General features: G+C 39.1%; 1 protein-coding gene across 40 annotated transcripts in view; it reads left to right on the top strand.

The window, feature by feature from the left end:
• Positions 1-2,785: 2,785 nt before the first annotated feature.
• Positions 2,786-27,104, top strand: part of cacnb2a (calcium voltage-gated channel auxiliary subunit beta 2a) — a 47,223-nt gene continuing 22,904 nt past the window's right edge. For 17 of the 40 annotated variants that reach the window (XM_087260071.1, XM_087260065.1, XM_087260059.1 and 14 more), the window contains exons 1-6: positions 9,544-10,516; positions 15,651-15,770; positions 21,339-21,461; positions 21,637-21,773; positions 22,915-22,991; positions 25,466-25,485. In XM_087260071.1, the coding sequence (XP_087116197.1) occupies positions 10,451-10,516; positions 15,651-15,770; positions 21,339-21,461; positions 21,637-21,773; positions 22,915-22,991; positions 25,466-25,485 (543 nt within the window). In that variant the 5' untranslated portion in view covers positions 9,544-10,450. Of the gene's footprint in view, positions 2,891-9,543; positions 10,517-15,650; positions 15,771-21,338; positions 21,462-21,636; positions 21,774-22,914; positions 22,992-25,121; positions 25,256-25,465; positions 25,486-27,104 lie in introns of those variants that run through there. The other 23 variants (XM_087260066.1, XM_087260062.1, XM_087260064.1 and 20 more) reach the window with 7 other exon arrangements.

Raw genomic sequence — 27,104 nt, 5'->3', positions numbered from 1 at the left:
TATTAAATCATTTACTAAGTCACAGATGAGATGGTGGACTTTTAAGTCTCAGTTATTTTAACAGTACATAACTATAATACAGTTAAAGTAGGGCTGGGCGATTAATCGAAAAGTAATCGAAATCGTCAATCAGAACCTATAATCTAATTTTTCCAGGACCAGTTTTTCAATTACTTTCCCTGCTGCCTGTGAAGTCACATGACCCCGCTCTGTTAAGCCTTTATTCATATTTCTGCAGCCCCTTTGCAGCCACATCTGATATCTGGTCGAGAGATTAGTTTGTGTTATTATTATTAATTATTAAACATGAGTTATTAAAACTATTATGTTTAGAAATGTGTTAAAAAATTCTCTCCATTAAACAGAAATTGGGGGGAAAATATACAGGGGGCTAATCATTCAGGAGGCCTAATAATTCTGACTTATTATTGATACATAAATAGCCCTGGGCACATATTCCCAATGAGTCTGAGTTGTATAAATCCCTCACTGAGCCATGGACCCTGCTTTAAACTAAATAATATGTGACAGCTTTGTCTTACTTTCAGTCTATTTATGTCTTTACTGTGCAAAACCTAAAAAGTTGAATGGCATTCCAGTATATATTTTTACTTCTGTGGAACATTAAAGATACTTTAAAAAATGTTGGTGACCAAACAACCTTGATGTCCACTGACTTTCGCTGGACAGATTAAAAGCACTGGGACAGTTCTCCAAAATATTATTTTTATATCCTTCAAAACAAAGTCAAGCACTTCCGGAATTACAAGAGGGAGAGTTAATGATGACAGATGTACAATTTTTTGGGTTAACTATCCCTTTAAGTCTCCATATTTGGTGACATTTGAAAAACTTCAAGGGGAAGGAGTTTGGCTTGACAATCATTTGTCTGCTTTTTTTTTTTTTTTTTTTTTTGATAAAGGCCTCCAATCAGCCATGCCTCCATTTTCAGATGTCTCCGTTTTCCCCTATCCATAATACAGAGCAGCAGTGTTTTAAAAGGAAAACAGCCTCTACAGCGATGTCAAAATGCTCAGTTTTCGGCGCTCGAAAATTACGGCATAGTGTGGACCGATGGCATAACCGTAGCAAAACTTCATCTCTTAGCCTGACCAGCTAAGAGCAGGCTGGAAATGGCTGAAAACCAGCCTGGAAGTGGCCAAAACCCCTCTAAAACCAGCCTGGTTGACCAGCTAAAACCAGCCAACCATCCTAGGCTGGTTTAAGATGTTTTTTTTCAGTAGGGTACACAACGTTCCTGTGAAATTCATGCGATACTTCCGGGTTTCTTTCCACCGCAGTCTCAATTTCTCTGTTTAAAATGGCGGCCGCGTGAAATCTAGTCTTTAGACTACCATAAAAGGCGCAAATCGAACCTTAAAGGGCTCTACAGACTATTCAAATAAAATGGTTCCTTGTTGCACAAGCGTGTGAGCATTTTAGTGACTTTCCACATGCAACATTATCTATTGTAGACACACCATTAATGACGATACTATCGTTTACAAACTACAGTATTTTGTAGCCATGGTATTACACTACTACCGTAGTACCCGTAACCCGTGCAACCCTAGTTAACTAAAGTAAGAAAAAAGAAAAACTGCATTTGATTAATCTCAAATCATTATGCTAAACCAGGGGTCTCAAACTCGCGGGCCATTTGCGGCCCTCAGTGCAATATTTTGTGGCCCGCGCCGACCGCTGTACTCTGACAGAATCAGCGGAGCGGGGAGAGAGAGCGCTCCCCGCTCCTCTGATTCTATCCATACACAGCGGTCATTGGCATTCCCCGTCCGCCGTGTAAACAAAGGGGCGGGGGTGCCGGTGACGTCACCACGCACCCCGCCCCTTTGTTAGACGCTGTGACGGGCGGGAAGTGTTCGGAGGGAACTCGCGCCGGCCAGACCCAAGGTAAGCTGTTCCCGCCCCTGCCTGCCACTTAGCTACCTAGCTACAGCCTGCATTTTATATATATTATAGGTAGATACAGACTGGTACAGACTGATGTGACTGGGGTGGGGTGGGGGTGTTTTATTTATACATATATACGCCTTTTTTTAGGTGAGGGAATGGAAGTTTTGAGTGAGTTCCCCCACTTTTTTCCCTAGGACTTGGCCTTTTGGGAGCACATATTTGTGTGAGAAGTTATTCTCCACCTTGAACTTCAATAAGTCAAAGTACAGGTCTAGACTTAATGATGATCATCTTCAAGCCATACTGAGGGTCTCAACTGCTTCCGCTCTAAAGCCAAACGTGGTTCAGATTTGTGAGAAGAAGCGCTGTCAAGTCTCATGTTCAGAAGAAATAATTAAAACTGTTAATAATGACAATTGAGGACTTTTTTTGTGTGAAATCCCTTATGCGGCCCAGCCTCACCCAGACTTTGCCTCCTGCGGCCCCCAGGTAAATTGAGTTTGAGACCCCTGTGCTAAACGTTAATGAATCACCCGGATCTGACTTCATTCATCAGCTCTGATCCGAATGACGGTATTACTCCTAAGCTTTGATATGTGTGTGAGTGCACATGCGGTGATCTGCATGTCTGCTTGTTTGTGAGATGGACGTCACAGTGCTTGTTTTTTTTTTTCTTAGCGTGGGAAAGAGAGATAGAGAGAGAGAATTCTGGTCAGACCACAGTAACTTTGACGTGTTTTTTGAGGGGAGGGGGGAAAGACGGTAGACTAACAGACCATTCATTTACAAGCACATATTTCAGCTCGGCCCACAAGAGCCAGAGGAAACCACTTTTCCCCTTTCCCCCCCCTTCCTTCTATTACTGGGACTGTTTGTAGAGCAGCTGGGTGGAGCTGAACGCACGCACACACACACACACACGGTCAGACAGATGTTCATAGACATGTACCTCTCAACCAGCGAGGAGTCAGATTTGGTGAGTCCCAAATATCTACACAAAAACTCATGTATTAGCTTTTTAATCACTCTTTGTTATAAGTTCGACTTGCGTTTTTCTCTCTTTTTAACAAGGCACGGCTCTTTTCTGGAATTTTCTTGGCTGGGATTTTGTGGGTGGGAATGAGACGTTTCCTGAAAACTTTTTTTTTTTTTTCCTGCTCTTGCTTTGATGTGTGTTAAAAAGCTGTAAAAGTGTCATTACAACACTAAATTACGCTTGTGATGCATGCTAGATAGAGCTTTCTCAGCATATAGACATACTGAACTTTAGGATTGCAAAAAAAAAAAACGAATCAATTCAGCATAATAAAAGTCATGGAAAATATTTTATAACAAACTGTCGCAGGAAATGGTCAGGCTTGCATGACAAATTGTAGTCAATTACAAATGAATAATATTAGTCATTTGTACACAGTGATATAACAAATAATCAGATGTATGTAATATGAATGAGTATCAGTAATACAACACATTCTGATTTAGTAGTCTGGATTAGTAAATCTGATTTAGTAATATAAACAGTAGTGGAAAGAGTACTGAAAAATCATACTCAAGTAAAAGTACCATTACTTGCCTAAAAATGTAGTGTAAGTAGAGTAAAAGTATCTGTTGTAAATATTACTCAAAGTATGAGTAAAAAGTAGCCCTTACTAAAGAGTAGTGAGTAGTGAGTATTACGCTTTTAAAAGCTGATGTGTTTACATGTAATTTGTGCATGTGTGTGTAAACGTAACATTCTGTAGTGCATCGAGTTATTGCCCAGCAGGCACACAACATCATAAGACGTTAACATTAGGTTAGATTGTCTAGCCAGCATCTAAGGACAACGCTATTTGTTCAATAACAACATCAAATGACGTTGATATTTGGTTGACTTTAGGTTGTGTTGGAAAGTGACCAAAATCTAATGTCCAGCAAACATCCAACGCCATTTTGGCATCACATGCTGACACTTCCATGATTTTCATGGTAAAACAAAATGCAACATCCCCATGACACTGGGGTACAACTTCATTCTGACGTCATGTTGACATCTTGTGCCTGCTGGATGTTTAAGGCCATTTCGATCATCATACAGTAAGCATCTGTCATCTTCACATCAGTGGCATGCATCTTAACAGTCTCTGGGTCGATGCATGTAAAGATTTTGGACATCTTGTACACTTTTAATGCTTCCAAACAGTTTACTTTTATCAAAACGGTGCCTGAACTGATACTTTTAAGCCACAAAACTATTTGACAAAAAATATATATATTTTAATCGTTATAATTGAACAATATAATTATATATTTATAATTAAAGTAAACATCAATTCATATATTATATATTTATATTGCATTAATACATTTCTTTTGATCAACCCTATTTTGAGACCTATGTGAGATTTGATGGGACAGGAATCACAGGACTGATTTTTCTAATTCCCATAGACAAGAAAAAACAAAGTAGTGACTGAAGGTTGAAAAAAAGTAGTGGATCGAGTAAAAGTACTGATTACTGCACTAAAAATGTACTCAAAGTAAAGTAAAAGTACACATTTTTAAAACTACTTACTAAATTACAATTCCTGAGAAAAACTACTCAATTACAGTAATTGGAGTATTTGTAATTAGTTACTTTACACTACTGAATATAACACGTGTTAGTAATTAGTAGTATAACACATATTCAGATATCTTTTTAGATCACTCTGCATTTAGTTTACTTATCAACATTGTTGAAATCTCAGAAGGACTTCTAGGTAAATATCTGAGATTAAAGCAACATGGTTTGGGAATGAATCCGAAAAAATTGGCACAATCTAAATCCCTTATGCAGCTTTTTTATTAAGAATAATTTGTAATATTCATACATGTTTCGTAGTAAAGTTTAGCTATGACTATAGGAACTTGAACTTGAAATGATCAAGGTTTGCATCATGCGAAGCACAAATTGTGCTCTATTAAATATTACATGATGAAAATTATAATTAGTAATATTACACATATTTAGATATCTATGTTTTAGATTACTTTGCGATGTTTACTTATCAACCACAGTTTGAATCTCAGGAGGTAAATATCTGACAAATTACATGATGAAAATATAATCAGTAGTATAATGCATTCATACTTGTTTGTTTAGATTGCTTTGCATTTAGTTTACATGATGAAAATTAGTGTAAGAAGAAGTGTAACACATATTCAGATATCTTTTTTAGATTACTCTGCTTTTAGTTACTTATCAACATTGTTTAAATCTCAAAAGGACTTCTAGGTAAATTAAAAAAAATTTGAACAATCTAGATCACTTCTGTAGTTTTTTATTAGGCATAATTTGTAATATTCATGCATGTTTCGTATTAAAGTTCAGCTATAACTATAGGCTGAAATGACCAGATTTGCATCTTGTGTGGCACAAATTGTGCTCTATTAAATATTACATGATGAAAATTACAATTAGCATTATAACCTGCTAGATAACATATTCAGATTTGTTTGTTTAGATTGCTTTGCATTTAGATTACTTATCAATGTTGTTTAAATCTCAAGAGGACCTTTAGGTAAATATCAGAGATTATATCAACAAAGTCTGAGAATTAATCTGAAATTTTAGCACCATCTACATCACTTATATGTAGGTTTTTTTTTTAAATAATAATAATATAATATACTATATATAATATAAAATAATATATAATATATTGTAATTGTAGAAGAACTTTTAGGTAAACATCTGAGATTAATCCAACATGTTTTTGAAATTAATCAGAAATTTTTGCACAATCTAGATCACTTGATGTATTTTTTTATGACGAAAATTTTGTAATATTCATGCATGTTTCGTATTAAGGTTCAGCTATAGCTATAGGCTGAAGTTATCAATTTTGACCCCGTCAGCAGAGACAAAGGTAACACAACAATATTTGCTAGATTTACTGGCTTAATCTTGTATATTTTAAATGTATCTGACTATGACCTTGTTAATGTTACCTGCAAACATTTGTTGTCCAAAAAAAATTTAATTGCCTTTTCACTTTAAATTTCAATCATGTTTCGAAAGCAATTCAACACTGCAAATGGTTAAATTTACTATAATTTTTTAATACTTTTTATTATTATTGGCAATATAAAATAGTTTTATTAATTTTATTTGTTACTTTTGTGCCCATTCTCCCCCTAACCTGTTATTATATTCATAACATATTCAGATTATTATTATTATTATTTTGTTTTGATTACTTTTAGATTACCTATCAACATACTGTTTAAATCTCAGGAGAATTTGTAGGTAAATATCTGAGATTATACCAACAAGGTTTGGGAATTAATTAAAAACAATGCATCATTAAGATCACTTACAGTTTAAGTCAGAATTATTAGCCCCCTTTGATTTATTTTTCTTTTTTAAATATTTCCCAAATGATGTTTAACAGAGCAAGGAAATTTTCACAGTATGTCTGATAATATTTTTTTTTTCTGGAGAAAGTCTTATTTGTTTTATTTTGGCAAGAATAAAAGCAGTTTTTAATTTTTTAAACACCATTTTTAAGGTCAATATTATTAGCCTAACCTTACCCTAATTACCCTAGTTAAGTCTTTAAATGTCACTTTAAGCTGTGTAGAAGTGTCTTGGGGAATATCTAGTCAAATATTATATACTGTCATCATGACAAAGAGAAAATAAATCAGTTACTAGAGATGAGTTATTAAAACTATTATTATTAGAAATGTGTTGATGAAAATAGAAATCAGGGGAAAAATAAACAGGGGAGCTAATAATTCGGACTTCAACTGAATATATGCACACCTTACTATAGTATGGTTAAAAAACACAAAGTATTTACTATCAATTACTATAGAATTTTTTCAAAAGGGAGGCGTGTGTTTTTGAAGATGGATTAGACAGGAGGATTCTGTGTAAATTTTTTTTTCCAGAGAAAGTCATCTTGAGGACAAATAACAGCTGAACATTTCTAGTAAAAGGAAACGTGAAAAAGAGAGATAAACAAACTTGCACTTAAAATTACAGTCTTTAGACTATTTTTAATACCAACAAATGGCTGAAATAAATCATTAAATGTATGAGTACGCAGTGACATTGTCCCAGTGTGTGTGTAGCAGTGAATATCTGTGATTTAGTCAATATGTGTAATTATCTACATTGATGCCTGGTGCTCTAATTTACAGTGACAGAGTGGAACACGGTCGAATATTTCCCTCTCTGTGTGTGTGTGTGTGTGTGTGTGTGTGTGTGTGTTTGTGACATAAAATGACACAAATTGGTGTGATGACATGGGCATTTTAAAAAAGAAGGTGACTTATGAGGACATTGTCCATATCCTCATTTTACAAAAAGGCTTATAAATTATACACATTTTTTCTTCAGAAAGTAACTATTTTCTGTGAAGGTTGGGATTAGGGAGGGTGTTAGGGTAGATTAATAGAAAGTACAATTTGTACAGTGAAAGTTATTGTGTCTATGGAGTACATTTTGACCCATTGCACTTGAAAAATTAATTTTTGCAGCTTGTTCAAACTACTTAGTTGATTTATGTTCAATCCACTTGAACTTCATTCATTCATTCATTCATTCATTTTTGTTTCGGCTTAGTCCCTTTATTAATCCGGGGGGGCAAGTTTTCAAGATGGCTGGTGATCATGGTGGCCATTTTGAACTCAGCCATCTTAAATCCAACCTTTGTTTTTTTAATAGGAAGAGGGTCATGTGATGCATCAAACTTATTGGGAATTTCACAAGAAAAACAATGGCGTACTTGGTTTTACTGTAACTTTATTCTTTCATGAGTTATTTACAAGTTTCCGACCACTTATAAAATGTGTTCAATGTGCTGCCCGTTGTGTTGGATTGTCAATGCAAGCCTCTTCTCCCACTCTTTACACACTGATAGCAACACTGCAGGAGAAATGCCAGCACAGGCTTCCAGTATCTGTAGTTTCAGGTGCTGCACATCTTGTAGCTTCACACCATAGACAATTGCCTTCAGATGACCCCAAAGATAAAAGTCTAAGGAGGTCAGATCGGGAGACCTTGGGGGCCATTCAACTGGCCCACGATGACCAATCCACTTTTCAAGAAAACTGTTCATCCAGGAATGCTCAGACCTGATACCCATAATGTGGTGGTGCACCATCTTGCTGGAAAAACTCAGGGAACGGGCCAGCTTCAGTGCATAAAGAGGGAAACACATAATCATGGAGCAATGTCAAATATCCAGTGGCCTTGAGGTTTCCACTGATGAAGAATGGCCACACTATCTTTGTTGTCTTTGGTGTGAAGATACACGATGTGCAGCACCTGAAACTACAGATACTGGAAGCCTGTGCTGGCATTTCTCCTGTGGTGTTGCTATCAGTGTGTGAAGAGGGTTGCATTGACAATCCAACACATTTTATAAGTGGTCAGAAACTTGTAAATAACTCATGAAAGAGTAAAGTTACAGTAAAACTGAGCACACCATTGCTTTTCTTGTGAAATTTCCAATAAGTTTGATGTGTCACATGACCCTCTTCCTATTGAAAAAACAAAAGTTGGATCCAAGATGGCCGACTTTAAAATGGCCACCATGGTCACCACCAGGGGCGGACTGGCCATCTGGCAATTCTGGCAAATGCCAGAAGGGCCGGACGATTTTTTTAAGCGTGGGCCGGTTAGATTTTTATTTTATTTTATTATTATTTTTTTATATGTAATGTTTTTACATGCAGGCAGCTTTTATCTCGTGCAACATGTGAATATTATGATGAGGTTGATGATGGTAATAATAGTAATAATAATAGTAAATGTTAAGCATTTGGCCCAATCTGTGATAGTTTCGAGAGGGGCCGACTCAATCAAAGGTTACGCGGACATAATCAAAATCTGGCAAGAATGTCAAACAAACAGTACGTATGGTAATGTGGGCTGGTGTGGCTATAGTGCCAGGGCTGAATTTTTGTCCCAGTCCGTCCCTGGTAACCACCCATCTTGAAAAGTTTGCCCCCTCACATATACTAATGTGCTACAAACAGGACGTTAATATCACCAACCATTCCCATTTTATTAAGGTGTATCCATATAAATGGCCACCCTGTATATTAAATTTAATTCGATCCTTCGTCTAGAACAGGGGTCACCAAACTTGTTCCTGGAGGGCCGATGTCCTGCAGATTTTAGCTCCAACCCTAATCAAACACACCTGAACAAGCTAATCAAGGTCTTGCTAGGTATACTTGAAACATCCAGGCAGGTGTGTTGAGGCAAGCTGGAGCTAAACCTTGCAGGGACACCGGCCCTCCAGGACCAGGATTGGTGACCCCTGGTCTAGAAGAAAAATATAATAGAAAATACTGCGATAAAATGTCCTTTCTCTGTTAAAAACCCCTAAAAAATGTATAAAGGGGCTAATAATGTCCGAAGATCTCAAGTGCACTACTGTCGTGCACAGATACAATACAATTAAACACCCTTCCTTTCCACAAGGGCACATGCAAATTTAGCACACACACATGCACGCACACACACGCACGCACGCACGCGCAGCAGAATTAATCACAGAAGACGACGCACAGATGGAGAGCCTGTGAAGAAGCAGAAAGCGAGAACGGGGAGGAGGAGGAGGAAAGAAAGGGGAGGGAGAGCCAAAACAGAGCAGAGGATACACAGAGACAGAGCAGAACACTGACTGATATTAAACCAGGGAACGCTATGGTTACACAGAAGACGGCAAGGACGATGTGTTAAAGAAACAAACCGGCTGCATCTACGGGAAGAAATCTCCGCGGCAGATGTGCTAGCGAGCGTGTTTAGCATCAGAGAGCGGGACTCTGGGGAGCGGGGAAGGGCTCTTCATTGAGGAGCATGGCAGGCTGGATTTGCAGCAGGATGGGTTGACTCTCATTCATTATAAAGGGAAATATATATATAACCGAGACTGTCTACACGGGCCGTCGCAGCTCTCGCCATCCACTATGCGCAGGGATCGAGAGCATGGAATTGAGCGCCGTCGACAAAAACAACAACAACACAGCCGAAAAAGCAGCACACCTGGCATAAGCCGAGATATTAGGTAGCATTATATGTAGCAGGAGTTTTAGCGTTTTTGATTTGTTTTGTAATCCTCCAGCATTTACGAGTGACAAACGACGAGCTTTTTGCTTCTATATGTAGCTTTTTCCTTCAGTTTTTCGATAGTGTCACCCGTCAGGTGTATGTACACTGTTAACAATGTCCTGTAGGATCTACAGTAACCTACTGTTCACCTGTAACTTACTGTAAATCAATTACAGCTAAAATATTTACATTTACAGCACCATTTATCTAGCTGTATTGTATCTATTTAACGTGTTGCATATCCTTACTGTAAATTATACAGTAACTATACAGTAAAATACAGTTCATATTACAGTTAAATACTGTGTAATTAGCTAAAATTGTTAACAGTGTATTATGTTTGGTTAGCTAGATTGTTGGCGGTTTTTTTTGGTTGTTGCTAGAGTTTATTGAAGTTCGTGGTTGGTATGGTGACTAGAGCAAACGCTCTAATCGGATTGGCTGATGAAGGCCTCCTGGATACGACTGCTGAAACGAGCAACAGGAAACCGAGTCAAGAACAACATTGGCGTAAGGAGCTATAACACTTAATATATTGTGTTCATGTGTGTGTGTGTGTGTGTGTGTGTGTTTTAGTGTTGTGATTAATAATGCTATTATCACAGGTATACGGTATTTTAAAGATAATACTAGGGTTGGGTGGTGTCGACCAACTTGGCATCGTACGATGTCTAATGTGAAACATCGCGATTGACGATGACATCGTCGTCATAGGCGTAGGTGAATTAATTATTCATGAATAATTAATTAATTAATTAATTAATAACAAATGTATTATTTGTAGCCTACCGTTTCACCTAACCCGCATGGTCTTTGTTTTACCCATAACCTAATCATAAATAAATAAATATAAGTGACACACTAATTACCACCTGTCAATCACTTTTCCCGCAGGACTCTGGCATGAATAGGCAGAGTGATCTGTGTCATTATAATGGCGTCGACAGACTTGGTTGGTAAAAAAAGATGCACAACCAACAGGAGCCAACCAACATTTTCTGAGGTTTACGCTAAAATGACTAAGTACAATCGTGAAATCGAAAGATTGAAGCAGTGTACTAACGTTAAGACACATTACCTGATATACTCAAAAGACCGAAGAGTCGTTAAATAGTGACACGATTATTTAAATATCACGTTTAACAACTATAGTGAGATGCCATCCAGCGGTACATCCTTGATAAACTGTCCGACGTGCACTGATCACTTCATGCTATTTTAAAACTAAGACGCGTTAGTGTAAACGGGTGTATTTTTTGCAAGCGAGTTTGCAAAAGGAGGCGGGGTGAAGGATTGTGATGCCGGCTGAGCATCGTGACTTCTATCAGCCATCGGCGATGGACGATGGCATCGTCTATTGACGCAACCCTAGATAATACGCAAAAAAAAGTACATTAACAGGTATAATAACCAATAAAAAAATACTGTACTGTAGAGGTGTGATCCTACACTGGTCTTACGGTTCGGTTACAATTATCATGCCATCGATTCGATTCAATTCGATATCTCTGTGCATCACGGTGCATTGACAATGCTTTCCATACACACTTTTACATTTATAATACAGCTATAACAAGCTGTCTGTATAAATACACACACACACATAGGCACACAGCACCAAGCAAGCGACACACAGCATCACGCTCTCTCATTCACAACACATAAACACAAAGCTCGGGAGCGATATTGTTAGAGGACATTATTAATACAAAAACTACAGTGTCACAAGGGGTGAGTGATTAGGTTGTGTGTTTTGATGTTCAGTATCTATCTATGGTGCTCAAACAGTTAAAATTAGAATGATTTTGTTTCTTTTAGCCTCTTTCATACTGAAAATACTATAGTAATTCATAGTAAATACAACAGGACCTTTGAACCATACTATAGTTAAGTGTATTATACTGTAAAGCCTATTGTAATATTTACAACACGTTGTTGAGGAATGTTACAGCATATAAGCTGTAATGGACTGATAAACTGTTGTTTTTACTATGTGGTTCATTGTCTTTTAATTTTTATATAGTTACTACATAAAATGTATAGGCCTAAAATATTGGGTAATTTATTACTATAGTTATTGATTTACCACAGCAACTAAATAACTACTAAATATTTCCATTAAAGTACTAATGGGGTAGTTGAACTTCACACAGGTCGTCCTGCATGCCTGCATTTTGATTCCTAATGTTGATGAAGCTGTATATGTTTTAATAGGCTAATTTTCGTCCGTGTTTCACGTTTTATAATACAACGATGTATGAAGCACATTTATGGATTCAGTTAGGGTTCAGATTAGACTCTGTGTTTACGTTCTGAATGAAACATGTCTGAACAATCCTGTATTTAGTTTTCTATGTTCAAGGAAAGCCTACTGATCATACTTTTAGCGATATTTGGTGAAATATAATTTGTACTGCTTACCCTTTTTCGATGTCTTGTTGTCTTGTTAGTCTGCAGATTAACCGCACCACTGCCGCGCATGCGCAGTATGCGTACTACGTGCTAGTCGGCTGTTAGCTGAAGTTCGTATTTTATCTTGGACACTATTATTAGCTGTACGCCTCATTTTGTTTACCAATTAGCATTGTTCCTGTAATATAGTCCACTCATCTCAAAGTAGTGATTGAAATTCAGACACTGATTCCCATAAGGGTCCGTGTACGTTTTGTTAGTTTGTTTTCCATTTTTATTTGTTCTTAAGCTATGCTTAATATCGTTTGCTACGGTGCTGCCACATATTGTTTTTTCCCACTCTATTATGTCGTGATAACAAGATCTTTAAAGTACTGTAAAATATTAAAACCACATATTTTCTCATAAGGATATGTTCTACATAACAGCTACATAATTTTAGTGTTAAAACTGCATATATGTCTCCTTAAAACAACATTTTTTTACTTTTTCCATTAAAACAAGACATTATAAAGCCTACACGACAACAGCTGGTAGACTCAAAAAAATATAGATCTTTTGCTTGTTTAAATTACTTATTTAAAATGAAACAACACCATTCTTGAGATTTTATTGGGACAACTAAATTGTTTTATGTTCAATTTACATAAATTTGTTAAAAGTAAATTAACTTAATCGATTTGTGTTGGGACAACATGAATGAATTGTGTGAAACCCTAATTTTTTTTAGTGTAAGGTTGGCAATGTTTTGATGCTTGTACGCTGGTCTTGCTGGTGTCGAGACCAGCACTGAGACCAGCAAGACTACAATTAAGACCAACAAAACCAGGATTTAAACCAGCAAGACCAGCTTACCAGCATCAAAACATACCTTACCACAGGGGTTCCCAAACTTTTCAGCCTGCGACCCCCAAAATGACAATGCTAGTGACTCGTGACCCCCAATATTCTCTGAGGTGGTGGTTATAAATACAGAAACCTTGTATGCAATGACGCACACACACACCAATAGGCCTTTTTCACACTTCCTGGTTCCGGTAAGCGAAGCAGTGTACCACAACATCCGGTTTCAATGCGACGGAGCAAGAAAGAATGGCAGGGTCATCTCAGCGCTGTGATTGCTGCGTTCCCAGCTGCTCCAACTCAAAAACGACACTCTTACTTTAATGACCACGATCTCCCGAAAGACGAAGGACAGGGAAAATCATGGATGACAATATTAAAGGGGGTTGAATGCCGTTTCAAGTTATATGCGGGAGTACATTCTTATGCTGTATACACTTCAAAGCGGAGATTATTATGTTTCATTAAAGACTGGTGGTCTATGGTTTATTTTGACGAGTAATTATAATATAGACAAAACTCAAGTTAAGCTATCTGCCGTCCACAAACAAGTGCTCATCATGGTCATTAATCTATAACCATGATTTATCCCTACATTGTTGTTATTTTGGAATAATAGACAGTTCATACAAATGCAAATCTCTTTTTTTAATTGGTTTGACAGCAAAATTATTTGTTTAGTCAGTTATATAATAAAGATAGTATACTTTAATGTGTTATTTAATGTGTTAATGTTTAAAATGTTATTTGCTGTTCTTTAAATAAATAATAAAAATGAATATTATCCACGAGTAGGAGCTAACGTGTTTCCAGACTTGAGAAAACCTCACGAGCATTAAACAACCTGTAATGTATTAACCGATAGCAACTCGCCTGTACAGCTACCTCGCCATTCACTATATCTGACTCTGAATTAAAAGGAAGGAGGGGGTTAGCACAGTTTACAGACGGGACTACTGACATAAAACCCATCCTGCTGGATGTTAAAAAGCCAGGTTAATCCAGTTTACGAATGGCTTGAATGAGCAGATTTTATGCTGTTGGCTGTGCACCTTACTGGAACCTGACATGGCAAACGCTGTGTAAGACACGTTTTCTGCACAAACTCTGCAAATCGGTATCATCTTTTAAATGCTGTTTTATTAAGGCAGTTTTACACATTCACCGAACAACATCTTCCTGTCCAAATTATGGCAAAGTTGACCATGAGAAAGTCATCCGCTGTCCCGAGGCTGTCATGTCTCTGCGACTCCTAGCGAACCCGGAAATATCGATACACTGCTTCGAAGGGCGCTTCCGGTGTTCAATTCCGCTGTGAAAAAGGTCTATAGACCCAAGTCTATTCATTGTTTTTTTTTTATGTATGTCAGTGCTGTAAATGGGCTAGAAAGTTTAACCTGGTGTTATAAAATCAATCTGCTGCATCTGACAGTATTGCTGTGTCTTTAGTATAATGTAATAATGTATATAATGAAGTTGCAATCCAATAGAACTAGTAATAAGCTACTATAGTAACTATATAGTTTATAGTAACTATAAACGACAATTTTTTTCTCTTTAGTAGGTTATTGATAAAATACAGTAAGTTTTAAGGTTTAATAAAAATTAATTGATTTTTGAAAATCACCAGGCGACCCCCCTTCATTGTCCCGCGACCCCTCGGGGGGTCCCGACCCCCACTTTGAGAACCTCTGCCTTACCAGACCAGCATATGCTGTTTTTTTCAGCATAATGTTTTTGTTGTTGTAGTTGTTGTGGGTTTTTTTTTATTATTGAAATGTATTATCTTTCTATTCTTAAATATGTTAGGTGACCAAACTATTATTTTAAGGGACTGGAACTATTAAGGGACAAACTATTACTATTTAAGGGAACTGTTTAATAAAAGTAAATGCACTATGCACATATATAGTCTATATTGACTGAGAAATTTATAAAAATATAAGTTTTGACTCATTTATGCTGCTGAGTACTGTCTTTAGGAGAAGTCAACAATAACCTAAACTGTATATTAACTGTTTATTAAATGTTGGAAAACAAACCTATGAATGGTCTTATATCTACACTCATCCCATGTTAAATTACCTTTAATTATGGAATTACTTTTAAAAAAAGGATCACATCTATGTAGTAGCCATAATAGAAAGAGGTCAACTGGATTTTTTTAATAACTACAAAAAAAACTACACCATGTGACTTTGTATTGTAATATATGTGTTGTCATTAGAAATTTTGACATGAACACAGCAATGTATCTCCGCTTGCATATTGCCTACTTATATTAACTAGTAAAAGTGTATTAAAATTAATAAGATGAGCTAATGTGATGTGGGATAATCTGATGCGAATACACATGCTCATGAGCGAAATGTCTCTGCTCTTTCTGCAGGGTTCAGCAGACTCATACACCAGTCGGCCATCAGACTCGGATGTGTCTCTGGAGGAAGATAAAGAGACTTTACGCAGAGAAGCTGAGAGACAGGCTCAGGCGCAACTCGACAAGGCCAAGGTACAAACATGTTCATTCACTTACAGTTGAAGTCAAAATGATTAGCCCTCCATGAACCGTAATAATACCCATAATTCATTGTGTAGCCTAAGCCCTCCATGAACCGCCACCTTATCGTGGTGGAGGGGTTTGAGTGCCTGAGTGATCCTAAGAGCTATGTTGTCGGGGGCTAATGCCCCTGGTAGGGTCTCCCAAGGCAAACAGGTCTTAGTTGACAAGTCAGACTAAGTGCGGTTCAAAAAACCCCTTATGAGTACGAGGACTGTGACATCGCCCGGTATGGCGCAGCCGGGGCTCCACCCTGGAGCCAGGCCTGGGGTTGAGGCACATATGCGAGCGCCTGGTGGCCGGGTTTTTTTCCCACGGAACCAGGGCGTGCTTAGCCTGAAGGAGCGACGTGGGACCATCCTTCCGCAGGCCAACTACCTTTAGGGGGAGCCGTAGGGGGCCAGTGCATTGTGGAACAAGAGGTGGTCGAAGCTTAGGACCACGACAACCCGATCGTCGGGCACAGAAATGATGTGGCATTACTGTGGAGGGTGCTGGGGGAGTATGGGGTCAGAGGGGATCTGTTGAGGGCCGTCTTGTCCCTGTATGAACAGAGTAGGAGTCTGGTTCACATTGCTGGCAATAAGTCAGATTTGTTTCCAGTGCATGTTGGACTTCGGCAGGGCTGCCCTTTGTCACCAATTATTTTCATAATTTTTATGGACAGAATTTCAAGGCGCAACCTTGGGCTGGAGGGGGTCCAGCCCATCAAACATGTAACTTCAGCATGCACTGGAGTGGTTTGCTGCAGAGTGTGACGTGGCTGGGATGAGAATCAGCACCTCCAAGTCCGAGGCCATGGTGCTCCACTGGAAAAAGGTGGTTTGCCATGTCCCGGTTGGAGGAAAGTCCTTACCCCAGGTGGAGGAGTTTAAGTATCTCAGGTTTTTGTTCACGAGGGAAGGATGGAACGTGAGATTGACAGGCGGATTGGTGCAGCGGCAGCAGTAATGGGGTTGATGTACCGGTCCATTGTGGTGAAGAAGGAGCTGAGCCGAAAGTCAAAGCTCTCGATTTACTGGTCAATCTACGTTCCTACTCTCACCTATGGTCATGAGCTTTGGATCATGACCGAAAGGACAAGATCTCAGATACAAGCGGCTGAAATGAGTTTCCTTTGAAGGGTGGCAGGGCGCACACTTATGGATAGGGTGAGGAGCTCTGACACCTTGGAGGAGCTCAGAGTAGAGCCGCTGCTCCTCCACATTGAGAGAAGTCAGCTGAGGTGGCTCGGGCATCTGTTTCGGATGCCTCCTGGACACCTACCTAGGGAGGTGTTCCAGGCATGTCCCACCGGAAGAAGGTCTCGGGGAAGACCCAGGACACGCTGGAGGGACGATGTCTCTCGGCTGGCCTGGGAACGCCTCGCGATCATCCAGGAGCTGGAGGAAGTGTCTGGAAAGAGGGAAGTCTGGGGTTCTCTCCTAACACTGCTGCCTCCGCGATACCGGAAAAGCTGCAGAAAATGAATGAATGAATATTTGCCAAATGATGTTTAACAGAGCAAGGAATTTTCCACAGTATTTCCTGTAATATTTTTCTTCTTGAGAAAGTCTTATTTGTTGTATTTCGGCTAGAATAAAATCTGTATTAAATTTTTTTAAAACCATTTTAGGGGCAATATTATTAGCACAGGCCTATCTAAAGTATTAATGCTGCCAACTGATGATCAACAGTAAAAAGACACATTTTACCTCCTCTCAACAGGGAAAACCAGCAACAATCAAAAATGCATGCTCATATGCTGTCAAGGCTTTGCAATTAAACAATACCATTGCAGTGGAAGTCAATGGGGCAAAAACAGCCACCAACATAACCAAAGAGGAGTCAATTTAAACAGTGCACAAGGGTTAAGATGGTAATATATTATTTATATATTTTTTACCCAACGCTGGTACCCAAAGCTTCATTAAACTTCTTTATGAATCCTGCACTGACACCCGTACCACATCTCTGACTCTCTAAATTATTCAAATACATTCACAGAGCCTTCAGGGTTTGTCTGGACAGCGAGTGTCATCATCTTCCAAGGCTATTTTAGTTCATTTATATCTCTGTGCGTTTTCTTTCTCCGAGGCAAATGAAAGCAGCTGTTTTTAGAGGTGATATAGATATAAATATATGAGCTCTCAGCCTATTAGTGTTTGCCATCTATTTTTATTCTTCTGTTTACACTTGTTTTTGTCGCACTCTCTTTCACCTCTGGGGACAACAGCTATATTTAGTGCTTGGCATCAATCTGATTTGATCATTTATTTATTCTCGCATTAATATTGATCATGAAGCCAGCTGGCCTGCAGTGAGCTGACAGAAGTAAATATGCTCCGCTGGCCAAGTAAGTTTACTTGCAGATATTTTCTTTTAGTTTCCCAATTTAGGGCGTCACGGTGGCACAGTGATCGCCTCACAGAAAGAAGCTCGCTGGTTCGAGCCTCTGCTGGGTCAGTTGGTATTTCAATGTGGAGTTTGCATGTTCTCCCTGTGTTGGCATGGGTTTCCTCCGGAGTTCCTCCCACAGTCCAATGAAGTGGTATGGGGGAATTGGGTAAGCTAAATTGTCTGTAGTGAATGAGTGTGTATGGATGTTTCCCAGTGACGGGCTGATGAGCTGGAAGGGCATCCGCTGCATAAAACATATGCTGGATAAGTTGGCGGTTCATTCCGCTGTGAAAACCCCAGATTAATAAAGAAACTAAGGAGAAAAGAAAATGAATGAATGAATGTTTAACTGGTGCTGGGCAAAAATTAATCGCGATTAATTGCATTAAACTTAAAGTTAGTTTTGATCATGTTTCTGTGACGGTCGTGGTTAGGGAAAGGAGCGAGGACTCAGGTGCAGCAAATGATGGGTATTTATTAATAATAAAATTAAAATAAAAGGCAAAACAAAAACTACCCCGAGGGGGGAAACATTAACAAAACACAAACAAACTTGGCTGGGCTGGCAAGACAAGACTGGAGCAGGCACACAGGGGGAGTGTAGATGACAAACTGGCACAGAACAGAAGACATGAGGAGATTATAAGCAGGAGAAAATTAACACACAACAGATGAACGTAATTTTACTAATAATGGGTTAACAAGTGGGGTGGGACTAGACAATAGACGGGAGAGCGCATGACAGAGACAAGACATGCGCTCACATAAAACAAGACAAGAACATGCAGCCAATGAGAGAGCTCATTAACCGCATGTTCATGACAACACTGAAGCACACCACAAAACCACGTGACCACAATGTAAACACAGAGCCACATGCTTTGACAACAGACGCAAGACACAAGCACACGATAGATAAACACCTTACCGTGCGCTCACACATATGCAACGCGCATGCTTAATCTCAGCGCCAACCAAAACTTAAACCAACTAGACGTAGGCGCAGAGAATGAAGCAGCGCGATGCTGACAGAACAAACACAAACACTAGTACAAAAGCGCGCATGTCCGAGGCACGCAGGGCCCACGCGGCCGCATCAAGCGGGAGTGCGCGCGCACACAGAGACACACACAATGACAGAAACAAGTGCTTGACCCAAGAAAACTTGAGCCGAGCGCAACAGGACAGGACTAGACATGACTAGTGTCCGGACTCTGCCACCAAAACAAGAATTTACATGACCAGAGTGGCAGAACCCTGACAGTTTCCTATGTATTGTTTTAAAGAGACGAAGAAGCTTCTAATCTCATTGGAGTGTGTCTTCTGAGATACTGTGTGCAGCAGTATTATTTTTTTCTTTCCTATCCAAAATGGTAAAAATCTAAAATTCTCTGACCACATTTCTAGAACTGCTCGATCGTGCAGATTCGCACTCTATAACATCAGAAAGATCCGACCCTTCCTATCTGAACATGCAGCTCAACTCCTTGTTTAGCTCTTGTTCTCTCCAGACTGGACTATTGCAACTCTCTACTAGCCGGGCTTCCAGCTAACTCTATCAAACCTCTTCAACTGCTTCAGAACGCAGCAGCACGAGTTGTCTTCAATGAACCTAAAAGAGCACATGTCACTCCGCTGCTCATCCGTTTGCACTGGCTGCCAGTTGCTGCTCGCATCAATTTCAAAGCTCTGATGTTTGCCTACAAAGCGACTTCTGGCTTTGCTCCTTATCTGCTCTCACTTCTGCAGATGTATGTGCCCTCCAGAAACTTGCGTTCTGTGAATGAACGTCGCCTCATGGTTCCATCCCAAAGAGGGAAGATATCACTTTCCCGAACTCTCGCGTTCAATCTGCCCAGTTGGTGGAATGAACTCCCTAACTGCATCAGAACGGAGTCACTCGCTGTCTTCAAGAAACGACTAAAAACTCAACTATTTAGTCTCCACTTTACTTCCTAATCTGCAATTGCCTCTCTGGCTCCACCGCTAACTGTATTACAAAAATAAATGACTAATGTTTTGCTTCTTACACTTTACACACCTGAAACTCGCCTACAGCACTTATTCATTGCTGCTCTTATAGTTGTGTAAATTGCTTCCTAGTCCTCATTTGTAAGTCGCTTTGGATAAAAGCGTCTGCTAAATGACTAAATGTAAAGCAAACATGCCAGCCATGTGTCTGGATACTGAATGAAACGGTGTGTTCATGATCAATACTGCATGTATAACGGAAAGTGGCGTTGCGTAAGAGGCAAACGCTGGCTGTGAACACAAAACACAGATTTATAAACAAAGCAAAGTATCAAAAGCACAGCGCAAAATATCATTCAAAGCTCTGGTCCCACATATCACATCACATGGCTTTGGATTTGCATGTCTTTTTATTTGATCGGAACATAAGAAAGGGAAGCTAAAAGCATCAGTGTTTTGACAGATGATGGAGACTCGTGAAGTGTGTGTGCGTGTGTCTGTGTGTGTATCTGCAATCCTCATTACTATTAGAGGACACCATGTCCTCTGTTTGACATACCCATAATTCATTGTGTGTGCAGAGCATCATGTAATGTTGACTCCATACTGATTTCACCCTTGTGCGTCAAACACTCTTCTGTTTCGCCGCACACGTTGAAAAATTGACATTAAAATTATTATTAATGTTTTACATTTTATCAATTCATATTTTTTAGTATTATCAGGTTTAATAAATAATTCATAAACTCACATTCAGTATGTCAAGTTTTGTATTTATTCATTTATTTTCCTTCAGCTTAGTCCCTTATTTATCAGGGGTCGCCAAAGCGGAATGAACCGCCAACTATTCCAGCATATGTTTTACACAGCGGATGCCCTTCCAGCCGCAACCCAGTACTGGGAAACACCCACACACACTCATTCACACACACTTATACACTTCGGCCAATTTAGTTCATCCAATTCCCCTATAGCGCATGTGTTTGGACTGTGGGGGAAACCGGAGCACCCGGAGGAAACACGGGGAGAACATGCAAACTCCACACAGAGATGCCAACTGACCCAGCAAGGGCTCAAACCTGCGACCTTCTTGCTGTGAGGCGACAGCGCTAACCACTGAACTGATTATTAATATTTGATATACCGTATTTTCTCTTTGTTCCTCTACAGAGTAAACCAGTGGCGTTTGCAGTGCGCACTAATGTTGGCTACAGTGCTTCTTCTGAAGATGACGTCCCCGTGCCTGGAACGGGAATCTCATTTGATCCTAAAGATTTCCTTCATGTTAAAGAAGTATGTATTTACATGTACAGCACACACGTCCATATCATATAACATTTTCACCTACAGTTCAATAAATGTTTAAAGTTATTCATATGGGCCTTAAATGTAGAATGAAATGTTTCTCTGTGTGTGTTGTGCTCTTATAAAACTCGACCACTTGTAACCTTTGTGTGTTTAATGGCAGAAATTTAATAACGACTGGTGGATCGGCCGCTTGGTGAAGGAAGGCTGCGACATCGGTTTCATCCCAAGTCCAGTGAAGCTGGAAAGCAGTCGCCTTCGCCAGGAGCAGCGCGCAAAACAAGGACGCTTTTACTCAAGGTGTCTGTTGCATAGATACTTCAAAACTACGACAAACAAACTAATACACAAAACTAATACACTCTGTGGGGGAAATAAGTATTGAACACGTCACCATTTTTCTCAGAAAATATATTTCTAAAGGTGCCCCAGATTTTCCCCGGATGTTGGTAACAACCAAATAAATCCTAATAAGAAAACTAATTAGTTTACAAATGAAGTTATGCATAATAAAATTAAATGGTGCAGAGAAAAAAAAACTGAACACATGAAGAAAGGGAGGTGTAGTTCAGCAGGGAAAGCCCAGACAGCAGCTGAAATCACTCGGTAGTTCTTCAGCAAGCCTCAGCCCTTCCAGTGTAAATGAAGATCAGCTGCTTCAGTCCAACATCTACATTAGCAGGAGGATGAAGATGAAGCCAGGGTGGACATTTCAGCAGGACAATGATCCAAAACACAGCCAAGGAGACTCTCAGATGCTTTCAGAGAAAGAAAATCAAGCTGTAGAATGGCCCACCCAATCACCTGATCCGAATCTAATTGAGAATACAGAATAAAGCTCAGATTTGATAGACGAGACCCACAGAAGCATCAAGATGTAGACACTCTGTTGAAGTCTGTGAGAAACTCACACCTGAGCAATGCATGAGGCTTCATCACCGAAGTCACCCCAAAATAAAAATGTACTCACACTCAGTAGGTTCCAACCCTTTATTATAATTTTTTTTTCTGACGATTACAAAAGATATTTTGAAAAATGTTAGGTACATCCGTATTAAAAAAAAAACTATGGAAGTCAATGGCAACCTTTTTGAGCAAAGAAACTCAAATATGTTTAGAAAAAGTTGATGGTCAGTAAATGATTTTTGGTTGAGCTATCCCTTTAAATCACAGGTGTCAAACTCAGTTCCTGGAGGGCCGCAGCTCTGCACAGTTTAGTTCCAACCCTAATTAAACACACCTGATCAAACTAATTGAGTCCTTTGTTTGAAACCTACAGGTAAGTGTGTTGGAGCAGGGTTGGAACTAAACTGTGCAGGGCTTCGGCCCTCCAGGAATTGAGTTTGACACCCCTGCTTTAAATCATATGAGTAGAGGAATATATACTCTACGCTTTCCTTTTTTTAAATTAAGGATTGTGTTTTGTTCATTTTGTTCACAGTAAATCAGGGGCAAACTCTTCATCCAGTTTAGGGGACATTGTTTCAAACTCACGGAAATCAACTCCTCCCTCCTCAGGTAAGATATCAGCATCTGATCAATGCTGTATTAGTCATTCATTCATTCATTTTCCTTCAGCTTAGTCCCTTTATTTATCAGGGGTCTACACAGCGGAATGAACCGCTAACTATTCCAGCATGTGTTTTGTGCAGCGGATCCCCTTCCAGCTGCAAACCAGTACTGGGAAACACCCATACACACTCAATCACACACACTCATAGACTACGGCCAATTTAGTTTCCTCAATTCCCTTATAGCGCATGTGTTTGTATGATTTGCAGTTCCTTGCAAGACTGTGTGTTTGTGATCGCTGGTGATCGTGACACAGATCATGTGGTTGTTGGCCTGAACTACATGTCAGCTTTACACACATGCAACTGCCCTCGGACTATTTAAAGTAATTGTCAAAATGTTATTTTTCTTATGTCAGCGTCAAAGATTCACGTGAACTTTAAATCGTCTTAACAGATGCCAGTTAGACTGCTCCATGCAAATACCCTTGAGCATATGCTATCCAATCACGTTTACACAACCCTGGAAAACGAATGTGATTGGCTGTTTTAATCTGCGAAGTGTAGACGCAGACATATTTTGTGAATAAACAAATGAAGCGTGCAGTAACCGTGAAGTGCTCAGCCACAGAGGTGGCTCTGACACTTGAGCAGGATTTTTAGCAGCTTTATAGTGCGCACCACAAAATGGTAAAATATGCGTCTGAGCAGGACTCTTACAGTGTAATATTGCATTTACGTTACAGCCTTTGTCTTTCATGCATTATTTTATGAATATCACATGAATCTGTGTGCAGAAGACATATGCATTACTTCTGCACTAAATTATCTGTTATTGTTACAGTCTTAGGCCCCGTTTACACTAATGCGTTTTCATTTTAAAATGCATACGTTTTGCTACGGTTACGCCATCCTTCCACACTACGCCGGAGTTTTCGAGCGCTGAAAACGGAGTGTTTCGAAAACGCTGAAGAGGCCGTTTTCATTCAGAAACGCTGCTGTTCTGTCGCAGTGTGGATGGGGGAAAACGGAGACACCTTAAAACGGAGGCGGGGCTGCTGAGATTCGCTACCTGATTGGGGCTTTTGTGTCATTGCGTATCCTTCCCTTATTCGTCAAGCCCCTATCACATGACTATAACACATGGCTTTAACGCTACCAGAAGACAGTACTGTAAACAACAACATGGACACAGAAACGGGAGCGTTGTTTGCACTATTGTCTGTTTTAGGCGCCATTGTGCAGTTATTCATTTGTTACGTTTAGTAACAACTCGACCTCGTCGTCTGACCACAAAAATACTTCTCTTGCTTTCTTTGCCATCGCGTTCATTATTCAACCGGCGTTTGTTGACTAACAATAACTAAATGCTGAGCGAGACGCATGCTTTCTGTTTATACTAGAACACGCATTACCAGAGTGCGCGAATGCTCACGTGATGTACGTTTTTGGTGGCGTAGTGTGGACGGAGATATGTTCAGAAACGCTAGTGTGGACGTGGATCGTTTTTGATCTAAAACGCCGTTTTATAACTAAAGCGTACTAGTGTAAACGGGGCCTTACTAGAGCGAGCAGCGATCAATGTGTTTTTTGTTTAAATATTTTTTATTGATTTTCAGTTTTTCAAATGGGAAAGAACAACAATACAAAGCCAAACCCATACCAATCCAACAGCGGGATAGCGCAAAAATGAACAAATATACAATTGTACATGTAGGTTTAAATACAAATATAAAGAAATAATAATTATTGTAACAATAATAACAATAAATTAAAATAAAAAAACAGCGATCAATGTGTTGACTGCATTTATTTAGTAGTAAAATTAGCTAGATGTTGCATTATTAACGAAATTAAAGTGTTGATAGTGCATTTGTTTTGCACTAAAATTAGTCATTGGTAATGCTGCATTGTTTTTGCAACATGATATGAGTTGTCAAACAGCATGTGGATATATTTCCTGCAAATAAATAGCAAATTGTGGCGCATTGCAAAACATTTGCATCTTGTGTTTTATTGACGTCACCAGCAACTAGTCGACGTCGACTCGACTTTGATAACATGAAAGTCAACTACCAAAAATCTAAAGTTGTTCAACCCCTAAAATATACTTATATGTGTGTGTGTGTGTGTGTAGCTGTGGACATTGACGCCGCAGGTTTAGATGCAGAGGAGAGCGATCCTCCTCCCCATCAGCGATCTCCCAAAGCCAGCCCAAACACAGTCATATCCCCTTTAGCCCGAGAGAAACGAATGCCTTTCTTTAAGAAGGTAAAGCATGTGCCGGGGCGTCAGGCGTCCTGCATCTGTCTGTTCTCCAGCAGCTTTACGCACAGCCTGATCCGCTCGTCATCGCCCCAATGCTTATTACACTCACTGTTGCCCTTCTCTCCCTGTCTTTTCCTTTGTTGACCGTGTCCCGATCTTTAACTCTCCCTCGCTCTTTTCTTTTTGTCTGTTTTTCCCTCCTCTGATCCTCAGCTAAGCAGTGGCAGAAGTCGGTGAGTTTGTTTGACCTCTCAGTGGATTCATCCGGCCTGTCAAGCATCGTTCCTGTTATGAAGTGCCTGTTGAGGTGTTCTAGTTCATTGATTATTAGGGCTGGGAGTCGATTACAAAAGTAATCTGTTCTGAGGCACTGAGAATCAAGAGTTGATTCCACAAAGAATCAATTCCTAGGCATTTAGAATCAGATTGTATTCCAAAAAGAGTCAATTCTGAGACATTGAGAATCAAGAGGTAATTCTAAAAAGAGTCAATTGCAAGGTGTTGATAATCAAGATTTGCTTTCAAAAAGAATAATTTGCAAGGCATTGAGAATCAAGAGTCAATTTCAAAAAGAATCAGTTCTTAGGCATTGAGATTTGAGAGTAGAGAGGCATTGAAAATCAAGAGTCGATTCTAAAAAGAATCAGTTCCGAGGCATTGAGAACCAAGAGTTGATTCGAAAAACCAATTGATTCTGAGGTGTTGAGAATCAAGAGTTTATTCCTAAAAGAATAAATTTTGAGGCATTACGAATTGGGAGTCAATTCCAAAAAGAATAAATTCTGAGGCATTGAGAATCAAGAGTCAATTCTAAAAAGAATCAATTCCTAGGCATTGAGAATCAAGACTCGATTCCAAAAAGAATCAGTTCTGAGGCATTGAGAAGAGAGAGTCGAGGCATTGAAAATCAAGAGTCGATTCCAAAAAGAATCAGTTCCAATGCACTGAGAACTAAAAGTTGATTCCAAAAGAACCAATAGTCGATTCCAAAAAGGATGAATTCTGAAATCAAGTTGATTTAAAAAAGAATTAATTCTGAGACATTGAGAATCAAGAGTCGATTCCAAATAGAATCAACTGAGAGGCATTAGGAATCAAGAGTCAAATCCAAAAAGAATCAAGTCCAAGACATTAAGAATCAGATGAGACATTGAGAGTCAAGAGTTGATTCCAAAAACATTTGATACTATGGTGTTGAGAATAGAGAATTGATTCCAAAAAGAATAAAATCTGAGGCAGTGAGAATCAAGACTCGATTGTAAGAAGAATAAATTCAGAGGCATTGAAAATCGATTGCAAAAAGAAACAATTCCAAAGTAGACACTGAGAATCAAGAGTCAATTCCAAAAAAAAAATAATAATAATAATTTCTAGGCCTTGAAAATGGAGGGTTGATTCCAAAGCTCGGAATGGATTTTATAAAAGGAATTGACTCCTCTTTTCAGTTTAAAAGAACTAATTAATACTTTGATTCTTGGTAATAATGATCAGAATACACGATCAGACATTTCCATGAACAGATGAAGTGGATTTGCTTCATGGAATTCTTACACTATAGTTTTGTAACTGCTGGCGATGGTTCACCAAAGTAAAAAATGTATTTGACACCCTACGTTTACTTAATTATAAGAGAACTACTATGATCACACCTTTAATAGAGTTGTGTAGGATTAGATGCTTTTACATTTGTAAGTTTTTATTTTGTAAGCTTAAAAAATGCGCAACATAGTAGGAACGATCGCATGGCCACTTCTAAGTAACACTTCTTAGTCTCCTTTTAACAATTGTCCGCGATACAGCTTCATATGTGTTTATTTGTGTGTGTGTGTGTGTGCATGTTTAAATAACACTA

The sequence above is a fragment of the Danio rerio genome, chromosome 7, assembly GCF_052040795.2.
Source record: "Danio rerio strain M-AB ecotype USA chromosome 7, GRCz13ab, whole genome shotgun sequence".
NCBI lineage: Eukaryota > Metazoa > Chordata > Actinopteri > Cypriniformes > Danionidae > Danio > Danio rerio.
Note: the sequence above shows the minus strand (reverse complement) of the source record. Positions and strands in the feature narration are given on the sequence as shown.